We start from the raw sequence: 19,155 nt of genomic DNA on the forward strand, positions 1-19,155 counted from the left end.
GAATTTGTGCCCCAAAAATCCACCTCGTGTGGCTTTTTTATATAGCCAAAACAATCCTGTTCATTATTTAACAGAGACAAATTGGCATGGATTTTATTGCATGTATTGCTCATTTTTTAAACACTGTATGTAATTTTGAAATAATTTTTTCATGTTATTATTTTCATAATTTTCTGATATGATGCAGGTATTTGAAGGCTGAATGGGATGTCAAACGCAAAACTCCAAGGGAATTTACTAGGTCCAGCATGAGAGACTTGTATCCAAAGGTTCCGAAACAGAATAACAGCACCGACTGTGGTTTGTATGTCTTGCAATACGTGGAAAGCTTTGCTCAGGTTTGTACAGTCTAAAAAAAAGGAATATCAGTCAATATACAGTGCTGTGCAAAAGTTTTAGGCAGGTATGGGGTAAAAATCTGCAAAGTAAGAATGTTTTCAAAAATAGAAGCGTTTATTTTCATCAGTTAACATAATGCAAAGTAAATAAACAATCTGAATCTAATCAATATTTGTTGTGACCATTCTTTTGCCTTCAAAACGGCATTAGTTGTTTTAGATAGACTTATGCAAAGGAATTTTGTAGTATTATTGTTTGGCATACCGGTAACTATCTGCCTAGGTTTATAACAGGTGGTAATCATCATTTTCATATGTAGGTTTAAACTGTGTGATTAACTGAAACAGAAATAGCTGTGTAGGGAGAGATTAAATCTGGGTGAGTATCAGCCAAACTCTGTTACAAAGATGAGGTTAGTAAACATTGTTTCATATCACCGGTCGCACACCATGGCAAGTCTGAGTACAGCAACAAGACACAAGGTAGTTATACTGCATCTGTGAGGTATCTTCAAGGTAAAGATTTCAAAGCACATTGGGGTTTCAAGATGTGCTGTTCAAGCTCTTTTGAAGAAGCACCAAGAAATGGAAAATGTTATAGACTGCAGATGCAGAGGTTGCCAAGGAAACTTTGTGTGGCAGATGAAAGACAAATGATTCTTACTTCACTTCAATATTGGATGATATCCAGCAGTGCCATCAGCTAAGAACTGGCAGCAAGCAGTGGGACCCAGCTACATCCATCTACTGTTTGGAGAAATATGAGGAGATGATGTCTTCATGGAAGAATTGCAGTCAAAAAGCCAAGCATTCAGCATGGAAACAAAGCCAAGCTACTAAACTATGCAGGAAAACAAGAACTGTGGGCAGAAAAATGGCAGCAGGTGCTCTAGACTGATGACTCAAAATGTGAAATATTTGGCTAAAGCAGGAGGAATTTTATTTGCTGAAAAAGGTGGAGAGCAGAAAAATGAGTGTCTGCAGGCGCAAGCAACAGTGAAGCATAGAGGAGATTTGCAAGTTTAGTTCTGTATTTCAGCAAATAGAGTTTATGATTTGTTAAGGTAATGGACAAGCTCTTTAACACTTCTTGGTATTTTATTGCTTACCAGAGTTAAAACTTTAGCACTGTACTGTGTATATACATACATTTCAAGAGATCCAATAGCATGAATAATATTTTAGCAGTAAGAACTGAATTCTATATAGTTAATGCAGATGTATTAGCACTATTTGTATCAGAAGGTTATGGAAATATGTAAAAAATAAAATTGATCTTAGCATGCACCCCTATGAGTTTACCTTCCCCTAGGTGGCCCAATCTAAGCCACCAAAGTCAACCTCATTACTTTAGTTGGGCATTGCATGCATTAAAGGATATGAACTCCTTTTGGAGCAAGTTTTAAAGCTGCATTGCCTGTATTTTTAGATAAAAATAATTTTCGTAATAAGATTTCATTACAAATTGAAGCTGCCTCTATGTATTACTGTAACAGCTGGCTGCAGAATGAGTTAACAATGAATCCGCCAGTGAGCTTGTTCTTAACGGCCTTGTGACCTTATCTCTCTCTTTTCTGAGCTGCTATCATATGGTTATAAAGCAGTAGAAAAGCTTAGGAGAAGAAAGATAGGAATTACAAACTTGTAGTCAGAAGAGCTAACCAATGGATTAAAAGTTCTCAATGTATTCTGTAGTGCGATTCAATTTTGGATGAAATCCAGATTGGAAAGTATTTTTACATGCACACAAATGCATATAACTGAAAAAACTTCAACTAGAGGTGTCCCATATCCTTTAACTATTTCTCAGTAGCATGTAGATGTGTGATGTCAAATGCAGGTATATGATGTGGATTCAGGAAATAGGCTTGATCCGTACACGAAACATGCTGTCTGCGTTTGTATAGCTAGATTCTGCCCTAGCAGCCCTGAGCAGAGATGGCTTCCGTTTTAACCATTTAGATGCTCATCCAGTCTCTAACAGCAGCATTTAAATTGTTCTTATCAGCATGGGCCTCCCTTCGGACTCCCACTGATCCTTTCCCTGCAAATGTGGAGTCCTAAGGGGCTACCATGGCAGCAGTGGATCTACTGAGGCCCCTGTCACCGCCATCTTTGCACTCCTATGAAATGTTGCAGTGTGCAGTAGATGTAATAAAACAATTACAGGTAAAAGTCCTCAAGAGGGGCACAAAAGTACCGTATTTTACGGACTATAAGGCTAAGTTCACACGTAGCGGAATTCCCACGGAAGTTACTGCGAGAATTCCGGAATTCCATTCCACGGGAAAATCACATTTTAAATTCCCGCAATTTTCCCCCCGGAAAAACTAGCGTTTTGCAAGCGTAATTAGCGTAATAATCAGTGTTTGACTAGTGGGACCAACTTTTTACTATTGAGGCTGCCTATGCAGCATCAGTAGTAAAAGATAGAAGGTTAAAAATAATTTTAAAAAAATCTAAAAAATCGGGTTATATTCACCTTCCAACAGTCCCGCGCTGCGTCCCCAGGCCTCCGCGATGCTCCGTCAGGTCCCGTTCCCAGTGATGCATTGCGGCAATGACCTTTGACGTCGCAGTCTCGCGAGACCGCTACAGCATCGCGAGATGCGACGTTAGCAAAGGTCATGACTGCATCACTGGGAACGGGAGCTGCCGCGTGTATCGCTGAAGCCCGGGGACGTGGCGCAGGATGCCGGAAGGTGAATATAACACGATTTTTTTATTTTAATTCTATTTTTTACAGGGATATGGTACCCAGAGCCCGGAGGACAGTCTCCTCTCCTCCGGACCGTGGGTACCATCTGCAAATGTTCTGTTTACTTTTCGCATGGTAGACACAGCCACATGCGGAAAGTAAGCAGAACAATGCATTCCTATGTGGGCGGAATCGCCGCGATTCCGCAAATTAATGAGCATGTTGCAGATTTTTCCGCGATGCGATCCTGCCGCGGGAAAATCCACAGCACAGCATTGCGGAATCCCATAGGAATGCATGGGATGCTGCGTTGTTGCTGTAAAATCACGCGGTAAAAACCGCCGCAAAAACGCGACGTGTGAACGCAGCCTCAGACGCAATGTGGAGGAAAATGGGGGTGCGTCTTATAGTCCGGATGTATTAGCTCTGGCTGTGATAGGGAGGTGGAGGAGCGGTATTCACGGAGCAGCGGATCACAGAGACAAGAGCTGGCGGATTCAGCTAACTCCTGTGCCCGCTGCTAAAGAGAAATGAATATTCACTGCATTCCACGCCCATGGGCGTGGAGGGCAATAAATATTCATTTCTTTTTGGCATCCTGGTATGATTGGCCCCATCCCGTTCCTGGTGTGCATGATCCCATCAGAAAAGATTAAAAAAACAAAAACAAATCATTACATTTGCCTTCCTCCGCTCCCTCACAGTGGCTTATTTCTTGTAAGCAGCGCATGGCAGAGACGTCATGTGATTCTCACAAGCAGAGCACAGCTGCCGGAATACTCAACCGGGACTGTTCATTGCAGAGAGCAGTGAGTATTCATTGCTCTTCAGTAGCCCACAGTGTCAGCCACATGCTTCCTGATGCTACTGGCGGTCACGTGTGCCGATACTTAAGAGAAAAGAATATAAAGAATATTCATTTCTCTTCAGTATCGGCACACGTGACCGCCGGCAGCAGCAGGAAGGCTCCGGCTGACACTGTGCACTACTGAAGAGCAATGAATACATCTTTTCTGATTGGGCCATGCATGCCAGGATGGGGGTGGGTACAATCATACCAGAATAAGGATGGGACCATGCATACCAGGACTGGGATGGGATCAATCATACCAAGACCATGATGGCGCCAATAATACCAGGATAAGGATGGGACCATGCATACCAGAACCAGGATGGGGCCAATCATGCCAGGATAAGGATAAGGCCATGCGTACAGGACTGAGATGGGGGCCAATCATACCAGGTTAAGGATGGAGACCCTGCATACCAGTATAGGGATGAGTGCGATCATTCCTACCGGGATAGGGATGAGGGGACCATGCATACCAGGCTAAGGATGAGGAGGCATGCATACCAGGATAAGGGATAGTGGGGCCATGCATACCAGGATAGGGATGAGGGAGCCATGGATATCAGGATAGGGATAAGGGGTCCATGCATACCAGGATAGGAATGAAGGGTCATGTGTATCAGGATGGGGATGAGGGGCCATATTTACCAGGATAAGGGGATATTAAGTACAGAATTGACCACATTTAAAATATTTAAAACACTTTTTATTAAAAAAAGAAGAAAGTTTGAATCACCTCACCTCTGTAAGAAAATAAAAAAAGGACATTTGATATGTTTGATCTATCAAAATATAGAATTATTTAACCCACATGGAAAATGTCTTAGAACATTTTTGTTCATTTTGAAGTCATACCTCTCAAAAAATTAGCTAAAAAGTGATCAAATCACCTCCAAAATAGTACCAATGAAAAACCTTGCCAAAAACAAGCCATCACACAATGGTCAATGGAGAAACAGTTATGGGTCTCAGAAAATGGCGACACAATTCTTTTTTTTTTTCTTTTTTACAAAGTTCTGATTTTTATACACTAGTTGTGCGAAATTGCTCTCCTTACTAGTTTCACTGTCTACACGGCTGTTGAATGTCGGTCTTGATGAAGTGGCATCCGGGAGACAGATATTTCTGATTGATGAAGAAGTATATGCCACTTTATGAATCGGGAGCAGGAGACGAGTGGGGTACACCTCCATGTGCGCCTTGCCACAAACTACTTTTATAGTTTAGTCTTAATGTGGGAGTGTGGTGAAGTCAAACGCTTCTGATTCACAAAGAGGCAATGCTGAGATGCAGACTTTTGAAATGTAAGGCACTCATTTATGCAAATTTCCCTTTCAACTATGGGGTTGTTAACGGATATTCTTTGGGTTGTTTACAGTTTTCCCCTTTTAGGACTCTGCCTAAATCATAAGAAGGTAACATCATACAGGGGGTAAAGAAATCAAAAGTCCACATAGTATGCCAAAGCATGTTCTCAGTGTGATCTGGTAGAACCTGATGTGTTTCACTTGACCATGGTGAGAACTCACTGTTACTTCAAGGCATATCATCAATCTTCATATTCCCTGGTACAACTCTGTGGATCTACTACAGGCATGTGACAAATGCTGCTCTCTCAATGATTTTCACTGATCCAGAGCTTTCACACTGTACCTTCCCTCCTTCCCGTAAGGAAGTGATGGGAGTGGAGAGTGTGTTAAAGTAAGACATTTCAAGTTTTCCTGGATCACACTGATAATGCCTGCTTCACTGTGGGCTTTTGCTTTTTCTATCCATGTATGATGCTGCTTTCTTATTATTGGGCAGCTTCATAAAGGCGAGAATGTAATCACCCCAGAGAAGAACCTCAGCTTATACCTTCTTGGTTTAACCCCTTTCTGACATGAGACGTACTATCCCGTCCACAGTACCCGGGCCCCTATGACCGGGGATGGGATAGTACATCTAAGCGATCAGCGGCGCTCCGGGGGGGCTGCCCCGGCACGTTAACCCCTGGCACACTGCGATCAAACATGATCGCAGTGTACCAGGGGATTAGGGAAGCATCGGCAGGAAGGGGGGTTCCCTCTGTGCTTCCCTGAGACCCCCGGAGCAGCGCGATGTGCTGCGCTGCTCTGGGGCCTCCTTCCCTGCAGGCCCCCGGATCCAAGATGGCCTTCGGGGGCCTGCAGGGAAGCCTGTGCAGCACCTGTCAGATCGCTGACCTGACAGAGTGCTGTCCAAACTGTCAAATCGGCGATCTGACACATTACAGTAACCCCGGGACAATAAAATAAAGTAAAAAAGGGTAAAAATAATTTTAAAAAATATATATTCCCTAATAAATTTATTTTTTGGAAATAAAAAAACAATAAAAATACATATTTAGTATCGCCGCGTCTGTAACGACCCGCCCTATAAAACTGTCCCACTAGTTAACCCCTTTCGTGAACCCCTTAAAAAATAAAAAACAATGCTTTATCATCATAACGCCGAACAAAAAGTGCAATAACGCACGATCAAAAAGATGGATATAAATAACCATGGTACCGCTGAAAACGTCATCTTGTCCTGCAAAAAATGAGCTGCCACACAGCGTCATCAGCGAAAAAATAAAAGTTATAGCTCGCAGAATAAAGCGATGCAAAAATAATTTTTTTTCTATATAAAATTGTTTTCATTTCATAAAAGCACCAAAACATAAAAAAATGATATAAATGAGGTATCGCTGTAATCATACTGACCCGAAGAATAAAACCGCTTTATCAATTTTACAACACGCGGAACGGTGTAAACGCATCCCCCCCCAAAAGAAATTCATGAAATACTGTTTTTTTTGTTAATTCTGCGTCCCAAAAATCGGAATAAAAAGCGATCAAAAAATGTCACGTGCCCGAAAATGGTACCAATAATAACGTCAACTCGTCCCGCAAAAAATAAGACCTCACATGACTCGGTGGGTCAAAATATGGAAAAAGTATAGGTATTAAAATGTGGTGATGCAAAAACTGTTTTTACAATAAAAAAGTCTTTTAGCATATGACCGCTGCCAAACATAAAAGCCCGCCATAAATAGTAAATCAACCCCCCCCCCTTTATCACCCCCTTAGTTAGGGAAAAATAATAAAATTAAAAAAGTGTTTATTTCCATTTTCCCATTAGGGGTAGGGTTGGACTTAGAATTGGGGGTTTCCACTGTTTAGGCACATCAGGTGCTCTCCAAACGCAACATGGCGTCTGCTGTCAATTCCAGCCAATTCCGCTTTGAAAAAGTCAAATGGTGCTCCTTCCCTTCCAAGCTCTGCCATGCGCCCAAACAGTGGTTTACCCCCACATATGGGGTATCGGTCTACTCAGGACAAATTGCACAACAACTTTTGGGGTCCAATTTCTCCTGTTACCCTTGGGAAAATAACAATTTGGAGGCAAAAATATCATTTTTGTGGAAAAAAAAGTTTTTTTTTTATTTTTATGGCTCTACATTATAAACTTCTGTGAAGCACTTGGGGGTTCAAAGTGCTCACCACACATCTAGATAAGTTCCTTGGGGGATCTAGTTTCAAAAATGGGGTCACTTGTTGGGGGTTTCCACAGTTTAGGCACATCAGGGGCTTTCCAAAGGCAACATGACACCCGCAGACCATTCCATCAAAGTCTGCATTCCAAAACGTCACTACTTCACTTCCGAGCCCCGACGTGTGCCCATACAGTAGTTTTCTTTATCGCCTTATTGGGGGACACAGATTACCATGGGTGTATGCTGCTGCTAGGAGGCTGACACTATGCAAAACAAGAAAATTAGCTCCTCCCCGGCAGTATACACCCACCGACAGGCACCAAGCACCTCAGTTTGTGCTTAGTGTCTGTAGGAGGCGGACCGGGATCTCCCCAGATCCGCTCTTATTAATATCCCCTTTTTTCTTTTAGGTTTCCAGTCGAACCTTTTAATCTTTTTGCTTTATTTTTCAGGTTTTCCGTCAGGAAACAGGGTGTAGCTTCGCCCTGATTTCCCATATCAGGCGGCTGAGCGAGCAGTGTGGTGTCATCCACATCGCACCTCTCAGTTCCGCAGGCAGGACCTTGGCCCTATCACCTCCCGGTGCTAGGGGCTGTGGACCGGTGGCTAGTCCTTGCCAATTACCCTCCTCACCCCTCTCTCTGGACAGGGCTGAGAGGAAGACGGCGGTCGCAGGAGGTCTACGCCGTCTTCTGCAAGATGTGGGCATAGAGGAGCTTCTCCAGTGGCTTTCACCGTGGGCCCCTGTGACAGCCTCTTCAGGGACATCAGGTAAGTGCCCTACGATCCCTCCAGGCCCCACATCATAACCACATAACCAGCTGCCTGCCAGCCAGCGTACCTCTGCAGAGAAATCCTGAACTAGACTTCCAGATTTGAATCTCCCGCCTCTTCTCCTCTGCATGCCGCGCGCCGACCTCAGCCGCGCGTCTCCCTTCCGGTGAGAGGGGACAGATCAATGAGCATAGGGGGAGTCGTCGCTCTCAGCTCAGTGTCACACCGGCGTTTATATCGCCTCCCCCCCGGAGTGGCTTCATCGGTTCGGGCAGTGCGGGGCTGCGGCGTCCGGAGTCCGGGTCAGTTTCGCTTTCACTTTCGTTCGGGCGCCTCAGCGCGCCCCTCCTCTGTTCTAAGCGCGCTTTCCTGCGCGCCCTTTTCTGCCCCATCACAGGGCTCCTTTCACTTTATTACTCCAGCCTCCTCCGCCTTTCTCCAATCGCGGCACGGCTGCAAAGCTCCGCCCCTCCTTCCTTAGGTGTTTCCTGGTTCTTCATCTCTTCCTGCGCTACTTGGGGGACACTTCAGCATTCGGCTGCTCATCTGAATCTGGGTAGGCTCTACACTGTGGCGCTAATTAGCTCCCTCCTGCAGTTTTTCTCACGACCTATTGCGGTCTCTCAACGCATTTTTACTTATGCCCAATCCTTCAAGGGATCTCTGCTTCAGGCCCACCGCTACTCATTACGCCTGTGCGCGCTGTAAAAAGAAGTGGGCTTCGGGTCGCCCGTTCCCCTTTTGCCCATCCTGCAGTCCTTCCGCTATGTCTGCATCCCAGGAGCACGCAGAGTCCCGGGCCGAGGACGCTCAACCTCCCCCGGAGTGGGCTATTGTAATGTCTCAGTCAGTCTCTGACTTGACTAAGGTTTCCCAGTCGCTGGTCCAGGTCTTAGAACGACTTCCACAGCTGTCTACTGCCACCTGCGCGCCGACCGCCTCTCAGGGTGAGTCATCCGCTCCTGACCGCGACCTTCCAAGAGACAGACAAAGCAGGAGCTCTAGGAAGCGGGCTCTGTCTACCTCGTCCTCTAGCTCGCAGGGTCCCTCGGAGCCCGTCAGATTGCATTCTCCTTCCTCCGATGGCGACTCCAGGTCTGGCGATGACTCAATCGGAATCGAGTTCAGAGGCAGACAATGTTTCTAAAACGCGGGACATGGTCGATAGTCTCATTTCGGCTATCTTTCAAACCCTTAAAATTAAGCAGGACAAGGCTCCCCCTCAGGAATGCTCTGTACTCCTTAAACGAGCAAGACCTCTGTCTCGGACCTTTCCCAACCACTGTGATTTCGATACTACCTTGGCCAAACACTGGGAGCGCCCTGAGCAACGTTTCTCAGGCCACAAGTACTTAGACGTGCTCTACCCTTTTGAGGCAGACCTGCTCACAAAATGGGCCAAGGCTCCTGAGTTGGATCCCCCGGTTTACCCGGATAGCCTCCAAAACGGTGCTATCCTTACCTGATGGGGCATCGCTTAAAGACCCTACGGACAGGCAGATCGAATCTCTGGCTAAGTCAATTTTTGAGGCATCCGGCGCCTCTCTCTGTCCTATTTTTGCATCAGCCTGGGTAGCGAAAGTCATATCCGCTTGGGCAAAAATCCTTCGCAGGGGCATATTGGCAACAGCTCCTCAGGACGAATTGGCAGATCTTGCAGATCAGATTAACCATGCGGGTAAATACCTTTTGGCCGCCTCCTTGGATGCAGCCGGGTGCGTGGCCAGGGCAAATAGCAACATAGTAGCTATACGCCGAGTTCTTTGGCTAAAGTCATGGAATGCGGATACCACTTCAAAAAAGTCCCTTACTAATCTGCCATTCCACGGTTCTAGACTCTTTGGAGCCAAGCTGGACCAGCTAATCTCCGATGCCACTGGTGGTAAAAGCACCTCTCTTCCCCAGTCTCGCCCACGACGTTTCCTTAATAGAAGGGGTTTTCGCCCGTTTAGGCCCTTTCGTCCCTTCTCGTCCACGGACAGATCTGGCCAGCAGGATCGCTCATCGGCCACTAGAGAGCGAGATCAGAAAAAGCCATCCTACAAACCAGCTCCCCGCTGGAGATCTAGAGGACAATATTCCAGGGCTTCAGGCGCCAGTTCCGGCAGGTTTTCTTCCAAGTGACGGGTCACCCCCACCTGGAAGTTCTTCCAGGGTGGGAGGCAGACTTTCCTTTTTCGTGGATGCTTGGCTGTCTGTTGTCGACGACGCTTGGGTCAGAGAAATCGTCGCATCCGGCTACAAGATCGAATTTGTTTCTCCCCCGAACAGACGTTTTTTACGGTCTCGGCCTCCGCGACAGCGGTCCCAGACTCCGGGGTTTCTCCAGGCCATTGCCTCCCTTCTTTCCGCCGGGGTGATTGTTCCCGTTCCCTCAAACGAACGGTTTTCTGGGTTTTACTCGAATCTCTTCGTAGTCCCAAAGAAAGACGGCTCCCTTCGTCCAATTCTGGACCTCAAGTTGCTCAATCGCCACGTGAAGATTCTTCATTTCAAAATGGAGTCTCTTCGGTCAGTGATTGCCTCCATGGAGCCCGGGGAATTCCTCTGCTCTGTGGACATTCGGGACGCCTATCTGCACATTCCGGTTTGTGTGCAACATCAGAAGTATCTTCGTTTTGCGGTTCAGGGAGACCACTATCAGTTCACGGCTCTTCCTTTCGGCCTAGCTTCAGCGCCCCGTGTTTTCACGAAGGTGATGGCGACCGTCATGGCCATCCTTCTCTCCAGAGGGACTCTCATCATTCCTTATCTGGACGATCTTTTAATCAAAGGCTCGTCTCGTCAGGACTGCCTCCAGAGTCTTCAGATCACTCTGGACACTCTCGGCCGCCTCGGTTGGCTAGTCAACAGGGAGAAGTCCATTCTGATCCCCACTCAGCGTCTGACCTTTCTGGGCATGGAATTCGACACTGAGTTAGCCCGAGTGTTTCTTCCAAGGGAAAAGATTGCGGCTCTTTCCAAGGGCATCAGAATTCTCAAGAGGCCAACTCCCATTCCCATTCGGTCCTGCATGAAGGTTCTGGGCAAAATGGTGGCTTCCATGGAAGCAGTGCCCTTTGCGCAGTTTCATCTTCGCCCCCTCCAGCTGTCTCTGCTTTCAGCCTGGGACAAGACCACGATGTCCTTGGACCGTCCTATTCGGCTCCCTCTCAGAGTGAGGCAATCTCTCACTTGGTGGTTACTGCCAGCGTCAGTTCTCCAAGGGAGGTCCTTCCTTCCTCCCCGGTGGCAAGTCATCACCACCGATGCCAGTCTTCTGGAATGGGAGCCGTGTTCCATCAGAAAGCGGCCCAAGGACGCTGGAACCCACAAGAGACTCTCCTCAATCAATCTTCTGGAGATCAGAGCAATCTTCCTGGCCGTATTCAGTCGGACAACGCCACGGCCGTGGCGTACATAAACCATCAGGGGGGAACGCGCAGCAAGCAGGTTATGTCGGAAGTGGCCAAGATATTCCGCTGGGCAGAACGTTACGTTCCGGCAATCTCCGCCATTCATATTCCAGGGGTGGAAAATTGGGCAGCCGACTTTCTGAGTCGTCAGGGCCTGGCGTCCGGCGAATGGTCCCTGCATCCCGCAGTCTTCGATCAGATATGCCACCGTTGGGGCACCCCGGATGTCGATCTCATGGCATCTCGGATGAACCACAAAGTGCCGCAGTTCGTAGCCAGGTCCAGGGACCCTCTAGCCATCGCGTGCGACGCTCTGGTGATTCCGTGGTCCCAGTTTCAACTTCCTTATCTGTTCCCGCCTCTGGCCTTGATCCCACGAGTGGTCAAAAAGATAAAATCGGAAGGCGTACCAGTGATTCTTGTCGCTCCAGATTGGCCAAGACGTCCTTGGTACGCGGAACTGGTCAACATGCTCGCGGACGTTCCCTGGAGGTTTCCAGTCCGTCCAGACCTTCTCTCGCAAGGCCCCCTTTACCGAGAGAATTCTCAGTCTCTGAGTTTGACGGCATGGCTGTTGAGACCGCAGTCTTGAAGGAATCAGGTCTGTCCGGTCAGGTTATTCAAACTATGATCAGAGCCAGGAAACCAGCCTCTTCCCGCATTTACCACAGGTACTGGAAGTCTTCCCAATGTCCTTCTCCATCCCATCTATCCTTGGGTTTCTTCAGTCTGGTTTAGAAGCGGGTCTGTCCCTCAGTACGCTCAAGGGCCAGGTTTCCGCTCTCTCTATCCTCTTCCAAAGAGAGTTAGCTTCTCTACCACAGGTCAAGACCTTTCTCCAAGGGGTCTCCCATGTGGCTCCTCCTCATCATTCGCCGATAGACCCGTGGGATCTCAATCTCATCCTTAGCGCTCTCCAAAAGGCGCCGTTCGAGCCTATCCAGGACATTCCTTTGTCCCTTCTCTCGTGGAAGGTCACCTTTTTGATTGCCATTACATCCATCAGAAGAGTTTCTGAATTGGCGGCCTTGACTTGTCGTTCCCCTTACCTGATTCTCCATCAGGATAAGGTCGTCCTCAGGCCCGTTCCTTCTTTTCTTCCAAAGGTGGTTTCCTCTTTCCATATCAATGAGGATATCATTCTTCCATCCTTTTGTCCGGCTCCCTTTCATCCTTTCATCCGCTTGAGAAGTCTCTCCACAAACTGGACGTAGTTAGAGCCCTGCGTGTCTATCTCGCCAGGACCTCTTCTTTTCGTCAGTCTGATTCCTTGCTGGTCATCTCTGAAGGTCGCCAGAAAGGACTTCCGGCATCCAAATCCACGATCGCTCGTTGTATTCGTTCTACCATTCTGGAAGCGTACCGACTTCAGGAAAAACGGCCCCCTCCGGGGGTAAGAGCTCACTCCACCCGGGCTGTGGCGGCCTCGTGGGCTGTTCGTCACCAGGCTTCGGCCATGCAAATTTGCAAGGCCGCAACCTGGTCATCCTTGCACACCTTTGCGAGGTTTTACAGGGTTCATACCCAGGCCTCGTCTGATGCAGTTGTTGGTAGGAAGGTTCTGCAGGCAGCGGTAGCTCACCGGCCGACCTAAGCCTTTTTTGCTGTTCCCACCCTTGGGACTGCTTTGGAACGTCCCATGGTAATCTGTGTCCCCCCAATAAGGCGATAAAGAAAGATGGATTTTTGGTTCTTACCGTAAAATCTCTTTCTTGGAGCCTTCATTGGGGGACACAGCACCCTCCCTGTTTACGTTGTACCGTGTTGGGTCCTAGAGTCCCTTGTTGGGTTGGTACATATGTTAGAGTTTTCTCGTTGCTTCTCCTACTGCTTTTTCACCAACTGAGGTGCTTGGTGCCTGTCGGTGGGTGTATACTGCCGGGGAGGAGCTAATTATCTTGTTTTGCATAGTGTCAGCCTCCTAGCAGCAGAGCAGCAGCATACACCCATGGTAATCTGTGTCCCCCAATGAAGGCTCCAAGAAAGAGATTTTACGGTAAGAACCAAAAATCCATCTTTCTCCCACATATGGGATATCAGCATACTCAGGACAAATTGGACAACTTTTGGGGTCCAATTTCTCCTGTTACCCTTGGGAAAATAAAAAAATTGGGGACTAAAAGATCATGCTTATGGGAAAAAATATGATTTTTCTATTTTCACGCCCGGGCGTTATAAACTTCTGTGAAGCACTCGGGGGATCAAAGTGCTCACCACACATCTAGATAAGTTCCTTAGGGGTCTAGTTTCCAAAATGGGGTCACTTATGGGGGGTTTCCACTGTTCAGGCACATCAGGGGCTCTCCAAATGCAATATGGCGTCAAGCCAATTCTGCGTTGAAAAAGTCAAACGGCGCTCATTCCCTTCCGAGCTCTGCCATGCTTCCAAACAGTGGTTTACCTCCACATTTCGGGTATCAGCGTACTCAGGACAAATTGCACAATAACTTTTGGGGTCCTGTTTCCCTTGGGAAAATAAAAATTGTGGAAAAAATGATTTTTTTAATTTCACGCCCAGGCGTTATGAACTTCTGTGAAGCCCTTGGGGGTTCAAAGTTGTCACCACACATCTAGATAAGTTCCTTGGGGGGGGGGTTTCCAAAATGGTGTCATTTGTGGGAGGTTTCCACTGTTTTGGTACATCAGGGGCTTTTCAAACACAACATGGCGTCCGATATCAATTCCAGCCAACAAAGTCAAATGGCGCTGCTTCCCTTCCAAGCTCTGCCATGCACCCAAATAGTCGTGTACCCCCACATATGGGGTATCAGCGTACTCAGGACAAATTGCACAATAACTTTTGGGGTCCTGTTACCCTTGGGAAAATAAAAATTGAGGGTGAAAAGATCATTTTTGTGGAAAAAAGTTCTCTCCACATATCTAGATAAGTTCCTTGAGTCTAGTTTCCAAAATGGGGTCACTTGTGGGGGGTTCCCACTGTTTAGGCACATCAAGGGCTCTCCAAACGCAACATGACGTCTGATCTCAATTCCAGACAATTCTGCGCTGAAAAAGTCAAACGGTGCTCCTTCCCTTGCAAGCTATGCCATGCACCCAAACAGTGGTTTACCCCCACATATGGGGTATTAGCCTACTCAGGGCAAATTGCACAATAACTTTTGCAGTCCAATTTCTCCTGTTACCCTTTGTAAAATAAAAAAAATTGGACCTGAAGTAATTTTTTTGTGAAAAAAAGTTAAATGTTAATTTTTTTTAAATATTCAAAAAATTCTTGTGAAGCACCTGAAGGGTTAATAAACTTCTTGAATGTGGTTTTGAGCACCTTAAGGGGTGCAGTTTTTAGAATGGTGTAACTTTTGGGTATTTTCTATCATATAGACCCCTCAAAGTGGCTTCAAATGTGATGTGGTCCCTAAAAATAAAATGGTGGTGTAAAAATGAGAAATCGCTGGTCAACTTTTAACCCTTATAACGTCCTAACAAAAAAAATAAATTTTGGTCTCAAATTGTGCTGATGTAAAGTAAACATGTGGGAAATGTTATTTAAGTCTTTTGTGTGCCATATCTCTGTGATTTAAGGGCATAAAAATTCAAAGTTGGAAAATTGCGAAATTTTCGCCAAATTTCAGTTTTTTTCACAAGTAAACGCAAGTTATTTCAATAAAATTTTACCACTAACATGAAGTACAATATGTCACGAGAAAACAATGTCAGAATCACCGGGATCCATGGAAGCGTTTCAGAGTTATTACCTCATAAAAGGACAGTGGTCAGAATTGTAAAGATTGGCCCAGTCATGAACGTGCAAACCACCCTTGGGGTTAAAGGGAAATTTGCATATCGGATGCCCTAAACTTTTAAAGGTCCATATCTCCGCAATGCAGTGGAGGTAAAAAAAAAAAAAAAAAGCTTTACTTACCTCTTCGCTCTCTTTTTAAGGATATGTACAGTTTTTAAAATAAAAAAATGTTGGAGAACGTTCTCCTTAAGGACTGTTTTATGGTAGTTCTCCTTTAATATCATCAAAAGTGTTTAACTTTCTGAAGAAACATTTTAATTTTTGCTTTTCTTACAGAAACCTATTGAAAGCTTTGATCCTCCTATGCATTTGCAGAACTGGTTTCCGGCTACTGTGATTAAGAATAAAAGGGATAATATTAGAGACTTGATTCTACAGCTACATGTGCAGCAATCTCAGAAGCGCTAAGGAGACAGCCACTGCCTTATTCTATACCTTATGTTGCAGCAATAGGAAGCTTGTTTACTGTGTATTTATGGAAAGACTGAGCAGAAGAGACCAAATGTGTTTGTAATTATTTATATGTAGAAATATCCTTAAATGAATAAAAAGAAAATGTGAATATAAAACTTTAGCAAACGTTTAAATATGTGGCAAGTTTTTATTTTGTGTCTTGTACACGGAAAGGTCCACCGATACCGTAATTTTATTTTATTGCTGAGATGCTTTTTAAAATTTTTCCAAATAATTTTAATTAGAAAATTTCTATCCTACTTTATGTGCAGGCCTGTTTCAATAGTAATAAGCCACAGGGAAAACCTGTGTAGTGTGACCCTGCAGTTATATTAACTTCCATCACCCCCTACTTCTTGCTTACCTAGCAAATTGGGTATTGAAAAAAAAATGGGACTAACATAAGGTAGTGTGTATATGTGTGTGTGTGTGTGTGTGTATATATATATATATATATATATATATATATATAAATTTTGTTTTAGATGCTTTGAAACATTCAAAAAATAAATTGCATATTGTATCACTATTGTGGTAATTACATTTTCACCTTAAACCTCTCCTTTATTAGTGTATGCCTTTTTGCATTAGCTATACATGGTTGGGCTGTGTCTTCATTACATTTGTGTTTGCTGCTTGTTTATTTTTATGTGTGACTATGGACCGCAGCAAAAATCTCAACTTTGAGTACATACTGATGGCATAGCAGCAAATCTATGCAGCTCTAACAGATGATACAATTCTGCTCCCCATTAAAGGGAACCTCTCAGGTCACCTTTGCCTTCCAACCAGCAGCATTCACCTTTGTGTGATTAAACTCCCCAGCCTTATATAACATAATTCAGTACATAATTGCTTTAAAAAAGCATTTATAATGTTCTGTTTCCTATTCTAATGAAGGCTTTGACTAATCAATATTGTGTTAGTTGCCCCAGACTATTCGGCCCTTTTTCCATGTTGTCAAGCCCCTGTGGGCGTGACAACATAATATTCATGAGCTGGCCTCATTGCCAGCCCATTTAAATCTACCGCATGCGCGATGCTCATTTTAGCAGCATCAATGCGCCTGACGCTGGGTATATGGTTGCTGGCTTCAGAGGTGCATTGCCCATGACCGGAAACCATCTTCTGAACTTCCGGTCATGCGTAGTGTGTCTCTGAAGCTGAAAAGTGTACACCCGGCTTCAGATACTTGTCATTGTCTTGGAAGATGAACCATCAGTCTCAAATCTCTGACAGACTGAAACAGGTTTTGCTCAAGAATATCCTTGTATTTTCCACCAACCATCATCCCCTTGACTCGGACCATTTTGCGTGTCCATGCTGCCAAAAAACATCCCCACAGCATGATGCTGCTGATATAGAAGGGTTAATGTTTTTCCTTTTATTGCTAGAATTTGTTCTTATAATGTAGCCTTATAGTCTCCGATTCAAGGATTTTATACTTATTATCTCATATGCCATGTTTTCAAGAATCAGCAAGAACATGTTCTGGGTACATGGTAAATTAAGGTCAGCATGACCTGGGTAACGGGGGGGGGGGGGGGGGAACATGAGTTACACTTAGTTACACTGCTGTTAATTGGATAAAATACTGCCTCTTGTTTCAATAAACCAGAAAAGTGACTTGCTCACAAACAGTGTGCATGCTTTTGTCCGAGCTCATTATCTGGGGCGAAATCTCTTAATTCGGCCTCATTGGTGATCCGGCATATCTGACTTGGATCAGAACAGAAACCGCTACAACACTGCCACCACCATATTTCACCATGGGGGCTAAAAAGTTAAATTTTGGTGTCATCTGACCACAGCACCTTCCTCCATACATTTGAGGAATCTCCCACATGTCTTTTGGCAAACTCAAAGCGAGGCTTAAAATTTTTGTAAATAAGGGCTTTTTCTGCTCACTCTTCCATAAAGACCATCTCTATGGAGTGTATGGCTTATTGTAGTCGGATGGACATATACTGCTGTCTCTGCTTGGGAACTCTGCAGCTCTTTCAGGGTTACCTTTTGTCTCTGTGCTGCCACAGTGATTAATGCCCTCCTTGCCTTGGTTTCAGAGTTTTGGTGGCGGGTCCTCTCTTTGCAGGTTTATCGTGGTACCATGTTCTTTCCTTTTTCCGATAATGGATTTGATGTTGTTCCGGAAGATCATCATAGATTGGGATATTTTTTATGACCCAACCCTGACTTGTACTTCTCAACAACTTTGTCCCTGACTTGTTTGGAGATCTCTTTGGTCTTCATGGTGTTTGGTTTAGTGGGGACTTTTGCTTAATGGTTTTGCAGCCTCTGTGGCCTTTCAGAAAAGGTGTGTATATACTGACAGACCATATGACACTTAGATTGCACACAGGTGCACTTCCTTTCACTAAGCATGGGACTTATGAAGATAATTGCTTAGCCTTAGCACCCAGGGTATCCACCAAGCTGGTAGCAGAAGTAGTCGATCTCGATCTACATGCTTCAGAAGCTGAATTGGGTAATAATAATTTTATTTCTATAGTGCCAACATATTCCGCAGCACTTTACATTATAGAGGGGACTTGTACAGACAATAGACATTACAGCATAGCATAGCAATAAACACATAGATCAAAACATACCAAGAGGAATGAGGGCCCTGCTCGCAAGCTTACAATCTATAAGGGAAAAGGGGAGACATGAAAGGTGGATGGTAACAATTGCTTTTGTTTTTATGGTTTGGACCTTCCCTAGTGTAAGAATCGGGTGATCCTATTGCTGCATGAACCAGTTAACAGTACAGACACAGAGGGCTATTAAATGCAAAAAGCATGTGAGAACATGATGCAAGGAACCTGGTTATGGTAAAAAATTTAGAAATGAGCCACACAGGGATATTTACGTTAATGCGTTGAGGCGATAGGCCAGTCTGAACAAATGAGTTTTTAAGGCATGCTTAAAACTGGGGTTTGGGGATTAATCACACTAGCCTGGGTAGTGCATTCCAAAGGATTGGCGCGGCTCGTGAAAAGTCTTGGAGACAGGAGTGGGAGGTTCTGATTAATGAGGATGTTAAACTTAGGTCATTAGCAGAATGGAGGGCATGGGTAGGGTGGTAGGCTGAGACGAGGGATGAGATGTAGGGTGGTGCTAAGCCATGGAGGGCTTTGTGGGTGAGGGTAATAAGTTTATACTGAATTCTGGAGTGGATGGGTAGCCAGTGTAAGGACTGGCACAAGGTAGAGGCATCGGTATAACGATTGGTGAGGAATATGATCCTAGCTGCTGCATTCAGGATGGATTGGAGAGGGGAGAGTTTAAGAGGGAGACCGATTAGTAGAGAGTTACAATAGTCCAGACGAGAATGAATAAGAGAAACAGTAAGAGTTTTTGCAGAGTCAAAAGTAAGAAAGGGTCGAATTCT

The 19,155-nt window shown here is 45.2% G+C and overlaps 1 protein-coding gene across 2 annotated transcripts in view; it reads left to right on the forward strand.

The window, feature by feature from the left end:
- The window catches only part of SENP7 (SUMO specific peptidase 7), a 126,722-nt gene extending 110,824 nt beyond the window's left edge, over positions 1 to 15,898 (forward strand). For both annotated transcript variants that reach the window (XM_073586182.1, XM_073586181.1), the window contains exons 21-22: positions 188 to 338; positions 15,588 to 15,898. In XM_073586182.1, coding sequence (XP_073442283.1) covers positions 188 to 338; positions 15,588 to 15,719 — 283 coding nt within the window. In that variant the 3' untranslated portion in view covers positions 15,720 to 15,898. The remainder of the gene's footprint in view (positions 1 to 187; positions 339 to 15,587) is intronic.
- The last annotated feature ends 3,257 nt before the right edge of the window (positions 15,899 to 19,155 follow it).

Source organism: Dendrobates tinctorius, unplaced genomic scaffold, assembly GCF_039654945.1.
Source record: "Dendrobates tinctorius isolate UK_male_01 unplaced genomic scaffold, ASM3965494v1 ptg000091l, whole genome shotgun sequence".
NCBI lineage: Eukaryota > Metazoa > Chordata > Amphibia > Anura > Dendrobatidae > Dendrobates > Dendrobates tinctorius.